General features: G+C 50.0%; 4 protein-coding genes across 4 annotated transcripts; 1 reads left to right on the top strand and 3 right to left on the bottom strand.

Annotated features, from left to right (window-relative positions):
* Positions 1 to 2,415: 2,415 nt before the first annotated feature.
* Positions 2,416 to 5,324, top strand: Triagg1_6442 (uncharacterized protein; the record flags this gene model as incomplete). The annotated part of the gene is made up of 3 exons (XM_062901067.1): positions 2,416 to 2,583; positions 2,672 to 3,867; positions 3,938 to 5,324. The coding sequence occupies 3 exons, from the start codon at positions 2,416 to 2,418 to the stop codon at positions 5,322 to 5,324; spliced, it is 2,751 nt and encodes a 916-aa protein (XP_062754695.1).
* An 847-nt stretch (positions 5,325 to 6,171) lies between these two features.
* Triagg1_6441 (uncharacterized protein) lies at positions 6,172 to 6,636 on the bottom strand (the record flags this gene model as incomplete). Its single annotated transcript, XM_062901066.1, has 1 exon — positions 6,172 to 6,636. One exon carries the CDS (start codon positions 6,634 to 6,636, stop codon positions 6,172 to 6,174), a length of 465 nt encoding a protein of 154 aa, XP_062754694.1.
* Positions 6,637 to 7,959: 1,323 nt separating this feature from the next.
* Positions 7,960 to 8,553, bottom strand: Triagg1_6440 (uncharacterized protein; the record flags this gene model as incomplete). The annotated part of the gene is made up of 2 exons (XM_062901065.1): positions 7,960 to 8,364; positions 8,437 to 8,553. The coding sequence occupies 2 exons, from the start codon at positions 8,551 to 8,553 to the stop codon at positions 7,960 to 7,962; spliced, it is 522 nt and encodes a 173-aa protein (XP_062754693.1).
* A 1,065-nt stretch (positions 8,554 to 9,618) lies between these two features.
* On the bottom strand, positions 9,619 to 16,542 carry Triagg1_6439 (uncharacterized protein; the record flags this gene model as incomplete). Its single annotated transcript, XM_062901064.1, has 4 exons — positions 9,619 to 10,467; positions 10,530 to 15,720; positions 15,776 to 16,136; positions 16,197 to 16,542. 4 exons carry the CDS (start codon positions 16,540 to 16,542, stop codon positions 9,619 to 9,621), a joined length of 6,747 nt encoding a protein of 2,248 aa, XP_062754692.1.
* Positions 16,543 to 18,323: the final 1,781 nt, after the last annotated feature.

Genomic DNA, 18,323 nt, shown 5'->3' with positions numbered 1-18,323 from the left:
GAGAGAAAAAAGGCGTCAAAGACGGAAAACAAAGATTGTGCCCCCTATGAATCAGTTCATAGAGCAGAGGAAGAAAACTTCCTGCACTAGTACCCCGAGATCTTGAACTTCAGAGTACCGAGGCTTCCTATTCCCCCTCCTGAGGGTAGAAGAAGAGAAAGAAAGTTGAAACTTGGGCTGGTGGGCGATAGCTTTATAGACAAATGCCTTGGTCTGTGCGCTGTGCCTTCCTCAGCAGTGAATCACTCCTCCTTCCTCTGAGCTGTTGATATCATGATGCTTGGCAACTGAGTACATCCATGGATGTATCTACGGAGGGAGCCTTTCGCTGGATTTCAGCATGGAACTCAATGTTACGGCATCCGTCTCGATCTTTGGGTAAGGCCTTATGGTCATGTATGCTCTTCATCCCTCGTCTTACTACTTCCAGCTGAAACGAAACTTCGAAGCAGGCGAGTTCCTCACATGGGGTCGACCAGTTTCCACCACAGCAAGTGTCTTGCGTACGAACAAGCTTTAACGATGTCGCGAAGAGGAAGATGTCAAGCTGGAAATCTCTGTCAAAGTCTGCATACCATCATATGCCACGGCTCGTCTCGAGCGTCGCCTCCTCCGAAAGCTGGCTGAGCAGCTACCCACCCAGAGATGTACAGACAGACGTGAGAGCATACACGTCAAAATAGCAGACTCTTCATCTTTCCATAGTGACCGTGGAAGGGAAAACGCTCTATGCTTTTGCTGTGTGTCTGTCCGCTGCGCCGTCAAAAATTCAGCTTGCGCGCATCTTCTCGGTGTCTCTTCTTGTTCCACGACGCCCGTTTGTTTTGCAGTCACATAACGCTTTCAGCCCCGAGTCAGGAATGATGGCAGTATTCCCAGCATATGACTGTCTCTACCATGTTGTATCCTTAGCATGAGGAGTCTAATAATACTTCAGGCCAATGAAGTCGTTCAGCAGGCTCAAGCAAAAGTCTCGAAACGCCGGGGACGAAACAAGTTGCAATTCGAGACCCGACAATGTTTAAGTTATTCTTCGTCGTTTAGGAATAGCTTAGTCGACTCTCTTATACCGCCGCCTCGACCCGATTCCCGCAGCCTATGTATCCTTGGCCTTTCGCTGCTCTGTCAAGTGGGTGTCCGTTCGATCTTTTGTTTCTTCTTTCTAACCCCCTGACCCCTGACGCGAGGCCCTTAAACGCCAGATCCTTGCGCTTTCGCATATTCCGATTATTCCGAAAACAATCGCCTACAGGTATTCTATATTCGTGGGAGGGCTTTGGTCAACACTCTTCTCACACTGCAGGGATTTGGAGAACTTTGCTAGCCGTGTTGCCTATCACAGCTACCTTCTTTGGAATCAGTTTGCTAGTCTTACTCGCATTAGACCATTACAATACGATAATCCTTAATTGTGGTTCGACAATCTCTGCGATTAGTTCGAAAAGAAGTCATCCCCGGATGAGTTGCTACGAGTAGCTTAGCCCTATATCTGGCTTCGCAAACATATCGCATACAAACAGAGTTGGGGTCAGTACGAATTCATTAATACGCATTGAGCCATTAGTGATGTCTGATTAATATCGAGATAGAGCACGTTCTTCTTCTCAATTCGGCCGTTGCCACCAAAAAGACTCCGCCCGATTAATTCGACGCTCGTCTGCAGCCGTTCATCCCGGCCAAGGGTTAATATGGAATGCCTTTGTAGGTAGTTGGCACGACGATCCTTGTTGCTAGTCAAATACGCTATGCACGCAAGACTATTCATTGACAAAACACCCGTAGGATGAACTTGAATCGAGCCAGACGAACTTGATACGAGATGCTGAGCTAAATCTATCCCTGCCCCAAGTAAGCTTTTTTCATCCTCATTTAGAAGGTCCCTGAACGCAGATATGATGAGCACAAAAGGACTCCGCACAGTATGGAAGATCAATGTGCTGATTCGATCCGTCACGACGATGCGGCTTTGACCTTCCTTTTCGATCGAGAGAGCTCACCAGCAATAGCCTTGTCAGACCACAAATAAGGTATAAACAAGACTCCACTCAAAGTTGCGGGACTAGAGGCTTTAGACCACCATCACATGTATTGCGTCGTACCTGGAAGAGTGATGGCATTCGGAAATGCAGCTTTCGTCTACTTGGTTGTGTGCCATTGAGGATCCCGGTCCCCGCATCGTACCTCGCAAATGGAAGCTCGCCATTGCCGGTACAGCTACAGCCATTCTCGGGTGGCAAAGATGGATCGAATGAGACGTTACGGCCTTGGCAGGTACGGGAATTGAGTTGTGGTGCCTTTTTTCAGGTATATAAAGACATGGGGTGCTGTCTTGAGATGAGTTCTCGCTTTCGTTCCGGCCAAGCAGCACCATAGTTGCGAGTTTCAGCTCTCGGGACTGTTTGCTACGAAAACAAAATGGTAGCATACCTCCGCTTGCTGCCCATCTTGGGTCTTCTTCTGGCAGAGGGCGCCAATGCGGCTGCCCAGAGCCCTCAAGGAATCGCCAATGGAAAGGAAGACTGGACAAGGGGAGAGTTGCCTTTTGTTCCAGGGGCTTACATTGTCGAGTACGAGGACGGCCATGTGCGTTGACTCGATTCTCTCCATTGCCCTTCCAGCGTGTCAGTTCCACAGTTCAAACGTCGAGTTCTAACCTTATCATTACAAATAGGAAGAAGCATCGCTCTTTAGCGACCTTCAACGGCATGGCCTCCCTGCGACCAAGCGGATGAACCTCAACTATACCTTGTTCAAAGGCGCTTCCTTCCAACTGAAAACCATTGATCTGGATATCCGTTCTTCGGTTGCCAAAATCCTATCTGTTCCCTCCGTCAAACAGGTGTGGCCTGTCCAGCTCTACAAAAGACCCGCGAATACGTCAATTAGCTCAATCAGCAGTGATTCTAGCCACTTGAAAGAAGCCTCAGATCTGCTACGCAGAGCAACGTCTACAAAGGACACTTATGCGCCACACGTTGCCGTCGAGGTCGATAAGCTTCACGCTGAGGGAATCACAGGCAAGGGTGTCAAGATTAGCATCATCGACACTGGAGTTGATTTCAACCATCCCGCTTTGGGTGCATGCTTTGGCGAGGGTTGCGTCGTCAGTTATGGAATGGACCTGGTTGGAGACGATTACAATGGAAGCAATACCCCCGTGCCTGGCGGTGAACCCTTTAGCACTTGCGATGGCCACGGAACACACGTCACGGGCATCATTGGAGCGTTGCCAAACCCCATGGGCTTCACGGGCGCCGCTCCCGGGGCAACTATTGGCATGTACAGAGTCTTTGGCTGCTCCGGTGATGTTGGAGCCGACGTTGCCATTGCAGCTGTCAACAAGGCTTACGAAGACGGAGCGGATATCATCACCATCTCTCTTGGTGGATCATCCGGCTGGACCGAAGACTCCTTTTCAGTTGCTGTTTCGCGTGTAGTCGAAGCCGGTGTCCCCTGCACGGTGGCCAACGGTAACTCAGGCTCAGGAGGACTGTTTGTTGCAGGCACTCCGGCCAACGGCAAAGGCGTCACCGCGGTGTCATCTGTTGAGAGCACTTGGACGCCGATTTTGGGAACCGCGGGATATGTGAGCACCGACAACTCCACAAGTAACCAGACTCTCTTTGTGTATACCCCTGGATCTTTCCCATTCCCCAACATCACTCTCCCGGTGTGGGCAGTGACACCCGAATTTACTACTGATGGCTCTTATGGCGCTTGCAATCCTCTCAATGACAAGGCGCCAGCCGACCTCAGCAATGTAGTCGTTCTCCTGTCACAAGATGCTTGCGACTCCTGGCCTGAAGTTTCGAATCTGCAATTGAGAAATGCCCAGTACTACATGTTCTACCTGGATGGGCCTGGAAAGTAAGACTTTAATCCCCCCTTTCTCGTTGGTGACACACAAGACACACAACTAACATTTCTTGACCTACAGCCCCTACCAAATCGGAGCCACCGATGCCAAAGGTCTCGGATTGACGGGCTATTCTCAAGGCGTCTTGTGGCAGAAGCAGATCAGCAGCGGCCAGGACCTATACTTGACTTTTGTCCAGCCAACATCCAGTGCCAAGTCTGGCGTCTTTGTTCCCAATGCCGTCAATCCCAACTACATTGACACCTTTACAAGCTGGGGCCCGACATGGCAAGCAGATATCAACCCCTCCATCACAACCCCCGGAGGTTCAATTCTCTCTACCTGGCCCTTGCCCGCCGGAGGCTACCAAATTGACCAGGGTACTTCCATGGCTACGCCGCTCATGGCCTCGGTCTACGCCCTGATTATGCAAGCACGAGGCATCAAAGACCCCAAGACTCTGATGAACTTGGTATCTTCAACGGCTCTGCAGCTGCCCTTCTACGATGGAACAACCCTCTATGCCAACGAGTTGGCTCCTGTCGCTCAGCAAGGCGCCGGTTTGGCTCAAGCTTACAAGGCTGCCCACGCAACAACTTTGCTCAGCGTCCCCAACATTGCATTCAACGATACCGACAACTTTGTCAAGAAGGCTAGCTTCTCGATCAAGAACACGGGAAAGCGAAGCGTCACATACACTATCGGCCACACTCCCTCTCTGACCATGTACACATACGGAAATGGCGACAGCCACTTCCCGGCCCCATTCCCGAACCCCATCGCCCAGGGCGCTTCGGCCAAGCTTGCCTTTTCCCACAACAAGGTCACAGTCCCAGCAGGAAAATCGGCCGAGATTACGGTGGTGGCGACTCCCCCTCATGGACTAAATGCTTCCGCCCTTCCCGTTTACAGCGGATATATTACCCTGAACGGTACGAATAGTGAAGATCTTGTTGTTCCTTACTTGGGTATCGTGGGCAGCTTGGCCAAGCTTCCGGTGCTAGACCCTGACTTCAACTACATGATTCACTACAACGTCTACTCGACTACGCCGGCCGTCGACAACACTACGTTTATTATTCCTTATCCTATTGATGGATCCCCGCAGCTCATTGACCCTCCTCCTGATTATCCCGCCGCGCTCATGCAGATCGATGCCGGTTCTCCTCTCCTCCGAGTCGATCTCCTCGCTACAGGCGAGACAAAAGCCAAGGTTAACACGACGAATGTGCTGGGCGTCGATATCGTAGGCAGTCTTCCTGGCTACCCTCTCCCGTTCACTGGAAGATCCTTTTTCGTCAACGCATTCACCGGAATGACACAAGAGGGTATCGTCGTTCCTGAGGGAAGCTACCAGTTCTTGATCAGGGCAGTGAGCATCTATGGAGATGTGAACAATGCCAAGAATTATGAGAGCATGCTTACTCAGACGTTTAACATTCAGTACAACACGACTGAGGCGCGATAAAGACGAAAGCTGTGTATATAAAAGAGGAGGACACAAATTCTTTTCCTTGTCTTGAGAGGCAAGGTATTGTAAATAGTTAGGGTAGCTGATACAAATAGCGTCACCGTTGTACCTTTTGTGTTCATACGTGTCTAATGCTACCATATATGTCGCCAAATCTCCCACGGAGATGAATTATACGATGTCTACTAACTTATTGTGAAGGCGATTTTAGGTGACGAGGAGATGAAAAAGTCTTGGTCGGCGGCTCTTAGAGCATATTTCCAAGCGCAATATCACACAAGACTATCCGATATGGTGTAGTGGCTAACATCGCTCGCTCTCATCCTTCGAGTGCCGAGCAGCCCTGGGTTCGATTCCCAGTATCGGAGATTTTCTTTTTTGTTTCGAAACTCAAAACGTCGCACCAATATGAAATTTGTTTTTTTTTTTCTTAAAAAATTTCACTCTTGTTCACAAATTTGTTAACGTTGTGATATCTCTAAGTACATTTTTGCTTTGGTGACCAGTGATCAATTGCACATGTAGTCTTGCCAATTACCACTACAAGTCGGTAGTAAGAGGTTCAGTTGCGGTTCACATCAGCATCACAACAACGGTTTCTTCCATTGAACAAAGACACGGCATGGAACAAAGACTGGGCATACCTAGTATTTTCATTTCACTAGGCTACTAGGTATCAATCACGGCAGATAAGTTATGCATATCACTATAGAGAAGACCCCATACGAATAAAGTAAACTCATCAATTCATACTGTCATAAGTCTTAAACATAATTAGGACTTGGAATTCTATCATAAACACCATTTAGACCATTCCATTGAAATATTCAATCCATCCTTGACTCTAAGCACACAGAGTCAAAGTGACATCCTTATCCGCACCGCAGTTCTTGACCTGGCTTCCCGCAGGAGGGACACCGCTGCCCCAAACAATCTGAGGGCAAGCAGTATTGGCGCTAGAAACAACCACCTTGTGGCCGTTGAAGGCATCGCCAAAGACATCCGAAAGATCGTACCAGACGGTGTTGCTGTCAAGGTTGATGGCAAAGTTGGTCTGGGGCTTGCCGGTGTAGAGGCCATCGGGCTGAACGGTGACCTTGATGGCACGACCGCCAGTCACGGGGTCTCGCGAGAAGGTCTCGCCATAGGAACCGCCTTGAGCAAGTGTTGTTGGCTGGGAGATGGCGCTGCCGACGGACCAGAGGGTAACGCTGAAGGGGCACTTGTTGACGACACGAGCCTTGCCCAGAGCAGTGGCTGATTCAACGAATGCGGCAATGGCAAGAACGGCAGTGGTGGTGAACTTCATGTTGGCGAAACTTGGGAAAGCGTAAAGAATTGAAGATGATGGTTTTATTGTAGCGAGTCTTGTGTGAATCTTGAGAGTGTGTGAGCTGATCTGATCAAGACTCTTGTCTCAACGGGAATCATCCTGCCTTTTTATATCTCCCCAAGTCTTGTCAATGCATAAACCTCTTGGGATGCCCAATGCTACGTTTCGTATACTTGCTACCGACTATTCCGTGCAATTGGTACTCTTGACAGCTCGCTGATGGCAAAATCGGCCAACACATTCTGACAGCCTCACGCATTCTGGGGGATCTGCGCAATCCACATTTCCACGTTAAGCTTAAAGCCTCTCAGAATACGAGCACCGCGTTTCCCAAACGAGCCCTCACCTGGCGGTGAAAGTCGCAAAGCAGTGGCTGAGAGCTGCATGACGGGTTGTACAGTGAATACGAGGCCAGAGGATTACTTGCTCTTTTTCCATTGCGTAAGATGTATACTCGTAGCTCGCCGTAGACTGGCAGCGGACGGGAAGGGCAGCAGAGCTCCGGCTGTAAGTGAGGCAACGCCGGCCACTAGCGGAGGAGCTTTTGGCGGGATCGACGCGCCAAGCATCGTATTATGGGATGCGGGGGCTTCCGACTCAGACAGTTACCGAGGCCAGGACTCACCCAGAAACCAGATGCTAGAATGCAAGCGGCCTGGCGTTGTCTGGAGCAGGCACAGAAATCGGCTCCAAAAGCCGTTGTCTCTCTCGGGGAGCTGAATCTCGTGAGATCATGTGTTGGCTCAGGCATCAGCCCACAAGCGTCCCGTCGGCGCGTGACTCAATGCGACAGTACCGGCCGTCTAGAACGATTCCGCTCCGTTTGGGTACCAATAGTCGGGCGCCGCATCGGCTTTTGAAAGGGCTGACCCGCGGGTGCAAGTAGAGTGGGATCATGATGTAGATGGCGTCGTGTTGTGGAGGAATGCACGGCGGAAGCGTGGCCTTGGACTCGGGTAGGACAGGAGGATGACAGGGCGCGGTCTGGACGCTTTGTATTTTTAGCTCCCAGTGGTCGATTATGCTCCTAGCGACACACACGATTTCCGATACTTGCTCCGTGCAATCAAGATCTGCCCACCGCTGGCCCTCTGTGCATGTTGCATTACCTTGGCGGCCTGTGGTATGCTTAAAACGAGAGTGCGGCTGGTAAGCAGCCACACCGTTTAACACGTCACGCTGGGAAAGCAACAAAATAGTCGAGAGAGAAGTCCAGTTGTCTATTCATCCAAGTATCTATAGGTATTACGCTCTAACCAATCGACCAAGATAAGTCGTTTCCGCATCTCGTCATCAGCTCTACGCGTCCGACGATTTATAAGGACCCGGGAACTGGGTCGCTCCCTCCACTCCATGGAACCAGCTGGTACGATTGTCGGTGAAAAGCTCAAGCTGAGGTCGCAGCTTAGTCTCCTGCACCTTGAAATCATCGACGGTACCAACTCTCATGAAGCTGTGGTGAGGCGTGAGGGCGCTTCTGCGCCACATGAGGGTGCCGCAGGTCGTGCAGAAGGTGTTGGTCATTGTGGTTCCCGAAGCAGGCGTCTTGTCCTGGCCCCAGTGAGACAAGTTGTCTTCACCGCGGACAAACTTGATGAAGGAGTTGTCGACGGTGAAGTTGGTGGCGAACATGGAACCGGTGATCTTGCGACAGTCGAAGCAGTTGCAGTGAAAAGTGTAGACCAGACCAGGGGCTTCAGTAGACTATAGTTTAAATACCAACGTTAGCATGTACAACTTTCTGTCGAAACCAAGTCATGATATTGTTGAACTTACAAAGACGACTTGCACAGCGCCGCACAAGCAGGTTGCGGTGGCTTCGGTATCAGATGACCAGCCGTCTCGAGCAACACCGGCCAGGGGAAAATATTGAGAATCAGCCTTGGAAGCCATTGTGGATGATGGTTTGTTTGTTTGTTTGTTTGTTTGTTTGTTGAGAAAGTTGAGAAGTTGTACAAGGTAGTTGGTTAATGCCTGTGTGTTGTATTGTGTTGTATTGTATTGTGTTGTGTTGTGTTGTTGATGCAGTGATGAGATGATTGTTCTTTCTCAGGAACCATCGAGGCTATATATACTATTTGCGAAGCCATCAAAATCCCACCATCCATCTCAATCTTAATGAAACCTCATCAAAATCCTCAACATTACAAACTATCGTCCATCCTTCGCCCTTCTCTTCCATTTCCCTTTTCAGTAATTCTGGTCTCACAGGGTAGACTGCCGCCTATGATCTCATTTTAGCGCAAGACTCACGGCAGTTCCGCTACGAAGGCGGGGATGGAGTACGTAAGCGGGGTGGAACATTAGCTTTTCCCCTTTGGGCAAAATTGACCAATGTTGGTTTAGCGCCTGCGGAAGATACCGCCAATCCGCTATTAATCGATTCCGACCGGCAGTTAGAAATTCCCTGTTTCAGCGTCTTGGTCATCCTTGGGTTTCTTGGAAAATAGTCTCGGGCTTTTCGGCAGTTGTTTAGACTACTGTTTTGGGTTATAGATTTCTATTTGGGGCAGAGGGTGTCATGGATTCTTTTCTGCCAACTCGATGGGCGTCTGAGACGAGGTGCGTTATCGCTATCTTTGCGCGATTGGGCGATTGGGCGATGGCGATTGGGCGATTGGGCGATTGGGCGACCGGGCGACTGGGCAAGAGCGACTAAGCGACCGGGCGACTAGGCAAGAGGCAAGAACGACTGGGCGCCTTGTTGTGGAGGTGGCGTTGATCGCATGCCCTGGAGAGGAAAAGGCAATTTTGATCTCTTTCAAACCACTACCTTGTATTTCAAGCCATTCCTCATGACTACTTAGTACCTACTATAGGTATAGTAGGTATTCTGAAACTCAAGGAAATCCACTCTCATATTAATCATCTTTTATTTCACGCATTAACAGACTGCATATTTGACCAAACTAACCTCACGTTATAACAGAACTAGAACAATGAATGATCGAGTTACACTCACTTCTCCGTCCACACTCCCTCGATCCTCGACTTTCGAAGCACCAGCCCTGCCAAATCAGCAACTCGTCCGCTGGTGAGCAGCTCCAGCACCTGCAAATGGGCCTGCAGCTCTTTTCCAATCCAATTCCGCAGCTCAATGGCATTCAGTGAATCAAGTCCAAAGGCCGTGATGGACGTGTTCCCCTGCCGTGCCGCCATCACCTCTTCAGGTAGCATCAGAATAGCGCCAAGTTTGTCCCGAAGGCCATTTGTCACAATCTCTTGAGCCTCCTTGGCGGTGGTGCAATTTCGCAGCTGCTGGCCAACAGACAAGTTCTCAGATGCTGAAGACGTATCTGCGTCGCCTGATGTGGCAAGCAGGGCAGCACGGAGGTGAGAGAATTTCGCATCCGCGGCGTAAAACGGCATCGACGATGCGTTATCAAAGCCCATTCCGGTAATCACTTGGCCTTGACAGAAGCAATCGACTTTGCCTGTCATGGCAGATTCGATCAATGCCAGTACCTCCGCCTCACCTACAGTACTGTCAGACAAATTCTTCATGACCTGTGACATCTTGGCTGCATTTTCAGCCAAATAACCGACTCCCTCGACCGCAGCGAGATCGATTGATGCGGCTGCCAGGCCTTTGCGGCGTCGATGCAAGACAAGAGCGTCAAGATACGTGTTGGCAGCAGAATAGTGTGCCTGGCCTCGGTTGCCCACAATACCAGCAACAGACGAGAGGGCAATAAAAAATTGGAGAGGAGTATTGATGAGCGCGTTATGAAAGTTCCACGCTCCGGAGATTTTACTTCTAACGACGGCTTCGTAGTCTTCAAAGGTCATCTTCTCAAAAAGGACGTCCTAGGATATCAGTTAGCGATGGACTTGATCAACAGCAACATCAATGTGGATGGAAAACATACTCTGAGAACCATGGCCGCGTGGATGATGCCTCGAATTGGAGGTAAATCCTCTTGCAACTCCTCCACTAATTCTTGGACATTCTTTTCATCTGCCACATCACAAGGCACAATGTATATCGAAGCACCTAGCTTTCGACTCTCCTTCATCAGCTTGCTCAAATCATCAGTCACCTTGCCGCTCCGAGAAAGTAATATGATGTGACGAGCCCCTCGTCTCACCATACGCCTCGTGATTGAGCGTCCCAGACCACCTGTTCCACCAATAATCAGATATGTTGCATCGCGCTCTAACATATCCGAGCGAGGCGCAGGATGAGTGGCTTTGACCTGACTTCTGCCACTATGCGTTACAACCAACTTTCCTGTCGTTTTGCCGCTTTGCAGCTTGCGAAGCGCTCCCTCGACATCTTGAATGTTGACGCATGTGATGGGCTCGATGGGGTTGACCGTCTTGTTTCTGAGGAGGCGCATGACAGATGCAAACGTGCGTTCCATGATTTTGGGCCGTTCTGCCGCGACAAGCGTCAAATCGACCGAGCTGAACGTACAATTGTACTCAAGCTTGGCCATCTCGAGTCTTGTGTTCTTTGTGATATCCCGCTTTCCGAGCTCGATGAAGCGCCCAAACGGCGCAAGGCATTCCCATGTCTCGCGAAGAAGATCTCCCGCAAGCGAATTGATCACAACATCAACCCCATGGCCATCAGTAGCCTCCCGCACGGCTGGACCAAACGAAGTATCTCGACTGTAAAAGATGCGGCTTTCTGGGATGCCATATGTATCCACCAGGAACATTTTCTTCTCTGCACTCCCAACGGTGGCATAAATTTCTGCGCCAATCATCTGCGCCAGCTGGATGGCTGCTTGTCCAACACCGCCAGTTGCGGCATGGATCAATATCTTTTCCCCATACTCCAGTCGAGCAAGGTCCATGATGCCGTAGTAGGCGGTGCAGTATACAACTGGAATTGATGCTGCCACCTCGAAACTCATATCATCAGGGATAGTCGCGGCGCTGGACACAAGACATCGAGAGTATGTGCTGTAGGCACCCAGAGACATGGCGCAGACACGATCGCCAACTTTCAGAGAACCAACACTCGAGCCGATGCGGGATATGGTGCCGCTGCATTCGACACCGAGGTATGGGCTGGCCACCTGGCCCATTGCGATAACTACATCCTTGAAGTTCATGCCTGTGCATGCTACGTTGATCTCAACCTCGTGGGCACCCAGAGGTGTCTCATGTTCGTCTTTCCAGTAAAGGGAGTCGAGGGCGCCATAAGTGCCAACAGCAACTGTGAGCCGTCTTCCAGACTGTTCAAACGGCTGCAAGTAGGGCGGTGCGGCTGAAGTCTGTGTGTCATGAAAGATGGCAAGATTCATGTCGTCTTGCTTGACCACACGGGGAACTACGAGCTTGCCATCTTCTTCCGCAAACTCGTAGTCTACAGGAGTGTCATCTTCAGGCATCGCAGTAGAAACTTTGGCGGCACGAAGTATGAGCTCGGCTGTATCCCGCACATCAAGCTTCGAATGGGGATCCAAATCAAGAGAGGCTACAGCCTTGTTTGCCTCGGAACGAACTGTGCGCAGGAGCCCTTGCGAAATGTTGCTCTCTGGATGTTCTGCAAATCTATACGCTCCAGAGGTAACCCAGAGCATAGACTGACAGGTAGTGAGTAGATTCTGCGTCTTTTCGAATATCTCCGTGGTCATAGTGGCAAACAGTGGCTTGTCTATTTCAGTCAAACAGATGTAACAAGAACTGGGATCGGGCGTGACGTCGGAAAAGTCAACAAGTTGTGGCCGTTTCGCCGTACGCAGCTCCAGGAGATCCAGAAGCGTTCCTACGAGTGGATCACTTTTGTTGTGGTGAGAGATTAGGACCAAGTCGGCATCACCTAGGCCGTCATTAAGGCTGGATGCTGTAACCTCACCGTTGGTCGCGTTGCCGTTTCCTACCATACCATTGCCGTTGGTCTCTTGGGATGTCTTTTGGGGGGTATCATGGTGCCCATTCATATGTTCCTTTGCACAGCTTCCCCCATTGGCATGCCCGTTATGCCCGTTGCTGCTTGCCGAAATCACATTGGCTTTGTCAAGGGACTCCCATTGTACTTTATAACAGATGGATCGCGGGCTTGCACCCTCATCAATGTCGCCATTCACTGGAGTCATCCTAAAGCCACTGATCTTTGCCACAGGTTCAACGTCATCCTTATGCCACATGTCGATGAAAAAGTCGACGGGCCCAGGAGCCGTAAAGTCTGGACGCCCATGAGCGACAACTTGCACCCGGTCACCAGGGTTGTTAGGCAACTTGCTGCTTATATCCATTTCTTTGACGGCAGACGGCATGAAGAGAGAGGGCATCTCGCCACTACCCGCACCAAGTATTGGAAAGGTTAGTTGAAACAACAAATCCACGAATGCTGCAGGTGCAATGGATGCTGACTCAAATGATGCCGGCATCATGGTTGCTGTATCAGGAACGGTCAAGGAAGCAGTAGAGTACTGCCCGTGGATTTTCATATCGGCCTCTGGCGAGATTTTGAAGGCTCCGCTATAACCCGCTCCTCGAGACTCTAATTCAGAGTAGAAGGCATCCATGGGGAGTTGATGGCAGTTCATGCCCTGAATTTGCTGGCGACGAATAGAAGCGGCGCGCAGTAATCCATCACGGACTGGATTGACCGAAGTGGCCTTTTTGATACCAACGAGGCCACTACAATGCTCTAACCACCCTCTGGCCGAGGTCCATGAAGAGACGTGGAATTCATCCCAGTCACTAGAGTTGGATCTTGTACCCTCGGCATAAGGCTTCAGAGAAAACACCATCTCATATGGAGCGCCGTCGTCGAGTATGAGGGCCTTGGAGACTTGAATTTCTCGAAGACGGAAACTATCGACTTGCTCAGCCGAAATACCTCGCAAATGTGCACGTTGTGACGCCGCCTCTACGGCCATGCAGATGTAGCCTGCCAGTGGGAACGTGGCCAAAGACTGCATTCGATGATCCTTGAGCCATGGAACATCGTCTGTTGAAATGACGTTCTTCCATTTAGGCTCAATATCGCTATATGAATCTTCCAAGAGACCCAAGAGATCATGGCGCCTAAACGGCTTCTGACGCAACTGCTTGGATGAACGAGGCTCAAACCAGTATTTATATTCCGTCCAAGGATACGGATAAAAGTCTGAGACGACGGCAGGCAATCCAATACGTTTGTTTGGATGGTTGATCTTTCTGAAATTAAGAGGGTGGCCTTTGACAAATAGGCTACCCGCACAATCCAAAACCGCGGAGGTCGCATGCTGATTGCGAATGAGGCACGGCAAATACTTCACTCCCATTGCGGCTTGACGGCTGATACTCTTCAAAATCTGCTTAATTGGGCCCTCTAGAGCGGAATGAGGGCCAATTTCGATAATGACATCTGGCTTTCCTCCCATATATAGCTCTTTGAGAGCTGGAGAGAAGAGCACAGGCTTGGTCAGGTTGTCAACCCAATATGACGGCCCAAGAGGTGTGGTGGAATCAAGTTTACTACCCAGCAGGGACGAATAAAACTCGACACTGGAGGTATTTTTATCTGCAATGTACTTGATTGCAGCCTTGTAATCATCTGCAACCAGTTGCATATGAGCCGAGTGATATGCTACTGCCACCCGCAGCTTGCGGTTAAAGGTGCCTCGACTCTCTAATTCTGCGGCAAGCTTATCGACGTCTTCTTCGTCTCCAGAAGCAGTAACGGAATTTGGAGAATTCTCACAGGCAACCGTGATATTTTGCAGCCCTTGAGTCTTGATGATGCCCTTAACCTCCTCGGCTCCAGCGCCAACAGCCAGCATGGCACCTCGGAGATTTGGGTGCTTGAGTCTCATTTCCGAGGAAACTTTGCCGCGCCAGTAGGCCACAGACATGGCATCCTCAAGGCCAATGGCACCAGCAGCAAAGGCAGCTCCGATTTCGCCACTGGAATGGCCAATAACTGCCGACGGCGTGATTCCCCAGGACTCCAAGAGCTTTGTGAGGCCGAGCTGAATCGCTGTGCACGCTGGTTGAGAGATTTGTGCCTCGTTGATCAAAGAGTCCTCTTTTCCCTTGGCTAGCTCATCCAAAAGAGAGAACTCGGCACCAATCTCCTGCAGGTAGTCACTGCATGTGCTGATGATATTGGCAAATATCGGATGGCTCTCCATCAGCTCCTTGCCCATTCCTGCCCATTGCGCTCCCTGTCCGGTATAGACGAATGCCACTTTTGGCTCTTTCGAAGCTACCATAGGAATGGCACCGGCCCCATTGAGCGCATTCGCGAGCTCGCTGCATGACGATGCTGTAATAGCGATGCGCCATTGCAGATGCGTCCTCCTCTCGCCAAGTGTATAAGCCATGTCTCTAACCAACCGTTTCTGAAAGACTTCCGGATGCTGCTCAATGTAGATGCCAAGCTTTTCAACCACTCGCTTGACCGCACCCTCATCGTGAGCAGATAGGACGAATAACCTCGGGGTCACGTTCTGGGTATGTTGAGACGAGTCAATAAGCGAGAACGGAACCCTCTCCAGCACTACATGCGCATTGGAACCTCCGAAACCGAAGCTGTTGACGCTGATGTAGCGCTTGTGTCGAGGCCACGGCCGTATGCTAGTTGGAACTTTGATGTTCCATTCATCGAGAGGAATCGCCTCATTGGCCTTTTCAAAGTTGACGTTGGGAAGAATGAAGCCCTTCTCGAGCATCATTGACGCTTTGATGACGGATATAATCCCACTCGCATTTTCCAAGTGGCCAATATTGGATTTAACTGAGCCCATATACAACGGCGTGCGCTTTGTGCGGCCCGCTCCGAATACGCGATATATGGAATTGGCTTCAATAGGGTCGCCAGCTCTCGTACCGGTTCCGTGGGCTTCAACGTAACCGGTGTCCTCAGGGGATATGCCAGCTCTGTCATATACTTCCCGTATCAAACGCTCCTGCGCCTCACCGCTAGGATTCGTCAATCCTGAGGTTTTGCCGTCTTGGTTCGTACCCGTGTTTACAATGACGGACCGTATTTTGTCTTTATCCTTGAGCGCTTGGTGGAGAGGCTTGAGAATAAGGCAGCCTGTGCCCTCGCCTCGAGCAAAGCCGGATTTTGCCCTGTGATCAAAAGCGAAAGTCTTGCCATGTTCGTTGAAGAGTCTGCGATGTGTTAACAGCCAATCACTCGCATACTTGATGACGTTTTGTTACTAACCCTAGCATTGACATGGAGATCATATCGTGAGGCTGCAGATGCAAGTTGGACGCTGCGACGATGGCCGAATCCGACTCTCCTGACCGGATGCTTTGCACTGCCAAATGTAGTGCATACAGGCCAGATGAACAGGCCGTGTCTGCTGCAAAAGAAGGCCCGTGCAAGTTGAAGTAATAAGAGATGCGGCCAGCCTGGATGGACTGATGATTGCCGGTGGCATCATACATGGGTATCTGATCAATTTCCTTCAACGTTCCAAGCCGATAATCTGAGGAGGCGCCGCCGATAAAGACTCCCATATTACTACCAGAAATGGTATTCTTAGGGATCCCTGCATTTTCTAGAGCTTCATACGTGCATTCTAACAGATGTCTCTGTTGAGGATCTACAAGCGAGCGTGAGCGTTTGGAAATCAACATACGCAACCAGACGTTGCTACTACATAGGGAGAGGCAGAAGTCCATACCCATAGCCTCAGCTTCTCGTTTTGTTATATGGAAAAACGGTGCATCAAAGCTCGACAAATCGCCATTCATAAAATAGCCACCCTTGTTATTGAAGCTGCCTTTCTTATGGGGGTCCGGGTGGTAAAACGCCTTGGGGGTGAATCTCTCTTCAGGAATAGGCCGCCAGCCATCACGCGAGCGCGATAGCATGGTCCAGAAATCATCAAGTGTCGAGATGCCACCAGAAAGGCGGCAGGACATGCCGACTATGGCAATGGGCATTGGGCGCTCCCGATCCATGTCTTGATTTGAGGACGACATGATGTGCAAGAGAATTTCTCTCTTTCAAAATGCCGAGGATGCGAAGGGACGGGTTTGTGTGGTAACCCTTACTCCATACATCCCATAAACTTTAGGAGGGAAAGAAAAGGAGAGCCAAGGGAAAGCAATTGATGTGCGGAGAGGTTGGTTTAATACCGGGCTCCATCTTGATATCGCTCTCTGGGATCTATTTTGAGCTCAAATAACGGCTTGGCAGAGAGGCCCCCCAACGGAACCCAAGAAGAGACATTGGAAAGCCAAAAAGGGACTCCTGAAACCGCCTTCATGAGGCATGGTCTTAATTTCCGTGAACGTCGGCAAGAACTCGCGTGGCGTATGAGCATGAACAGTTTGCGGCCTCGAGACAGGGCGCCACTCAAACCACCCTGTCGGTAGCACAAGCCAACCGTGTTGTTGGACGTGAGATGAAGCCACATTTTCGGAGAATATGGTCCCTTTTCTGGTCATGTAAATGACAGAAGAATGAAAGATATGGATATCATTAAGTCCGTGTGCGGGATGTCTCAGCGATTTCGTCCGCTTGGACCCCAATCCCAATTTGCTGCATGCATCGAGTCACCAGATGTGACCGGCCCGACCACCTGTGAATACAATATCTATATTGTGCCGCTATTGGGTCGTATTTTGAAACATATTGAACAAATAAGGGCGTCAGAGTGACAGAGCGTAAAGCTTGTTCAATCTGTCAATCCTAGGAACTAATCAGACCATTGGCATGCATGATTGCTATTGGCACATGCAAGATAACGAGTATGAAAGCGGCCCAAATTGCATCTCAATTCTCTTTAACCAAGTACGACGATATTAGATGTAGTGCAACCCCCAGAGAGATTACGGCTGTATACCAGAGAGATGGATTCTCGGTCGACGTGACTAGGCACACAATGTCACTCGCAAGCACTGTCCATGTTCTAAATTATGATTAGGGCTGGGCAGTCATTTTATCATCCCTTCTTAGCACCAAAACAGGGAACAAGAGAAACTATATTTATCAATTTGCGGCACATGTCTTTGAATTATCGCGCGTTGTCGAAGGGAAGAACATCAACCAACCTGGTCTGTCGTTGCCTACCCACTTCGGCAATAATACTCCGCAAAGCAACAATACTGAGACATTTCGCCAAGATGACAGGTTTTACCCTTGAGGTGGGAAAAAAAAGGAGGGAGATGTCAGAATGAAAGCTTCGAGCTTTGTGTAAACCGGTAAAAGCTTGGCGTATACCGCGGCCAGACGTGTCATGTCTTTACGAAATACGGGTTCAGGTTGAGCGCTTGACTGCGTCATGCTGTGTAACAATCTTATTTGACAACTTCAGGTTTGTGGATTCGCGATGCGTTTTTGGAAGTATTGCCACAATGAGCTGATGTATTTTCCATCTGTTACGGAGCCATGTCTTGCTTGTTGGCCTTTATCCTTCCGTGTCTTCTTGCTCCTCATTTGGCATCAGATTCACATTTTGGACGCAAATATTGTTCAAAGAGGCAGTTTGCAGGACGCAATGGATAAGCCATGCCACGGGTGATCGAATCCGTCAAATATTGGGTTGAAAGCGATATGCCCGTGCGAGATTGTCTCAGTCTGGACGCGACTTCTCCGCTCCCTCTTTTGTGCTGCCCCGTTTCCGTCTCCTATGCAGAATAGTAGGATTGGGGCTATCAAGGTAGCATGGGTTAAATTGGACATTGATATGTTCCGCATGTTCCCGGTGTCAGGAAAAGGAGTGCTAGCTACACAGAGCAAAAATAAAAAGTTCTGGGGG

Source organism: Trichoderma aggressivum (assembly GCF_033847375.1).
Source record: "Trichoderma aggressivum f. europaeum strain CBS 100526 chromosome Unknown scaffold_025, whole genome shotgun sequence".
Lineage (NCBI taxonomy): Eukaryota > Fungi > Ascomycota > Sordariomycetes > Hypocreales > Hypocreaceae > Trichoderma > Trichoderma aggressivum.
The sequence above is the reverse complement of the archived record's forward strand: the minus strand, read 5'-3'. Positions and strand labels throughout refer to the sequence as shown.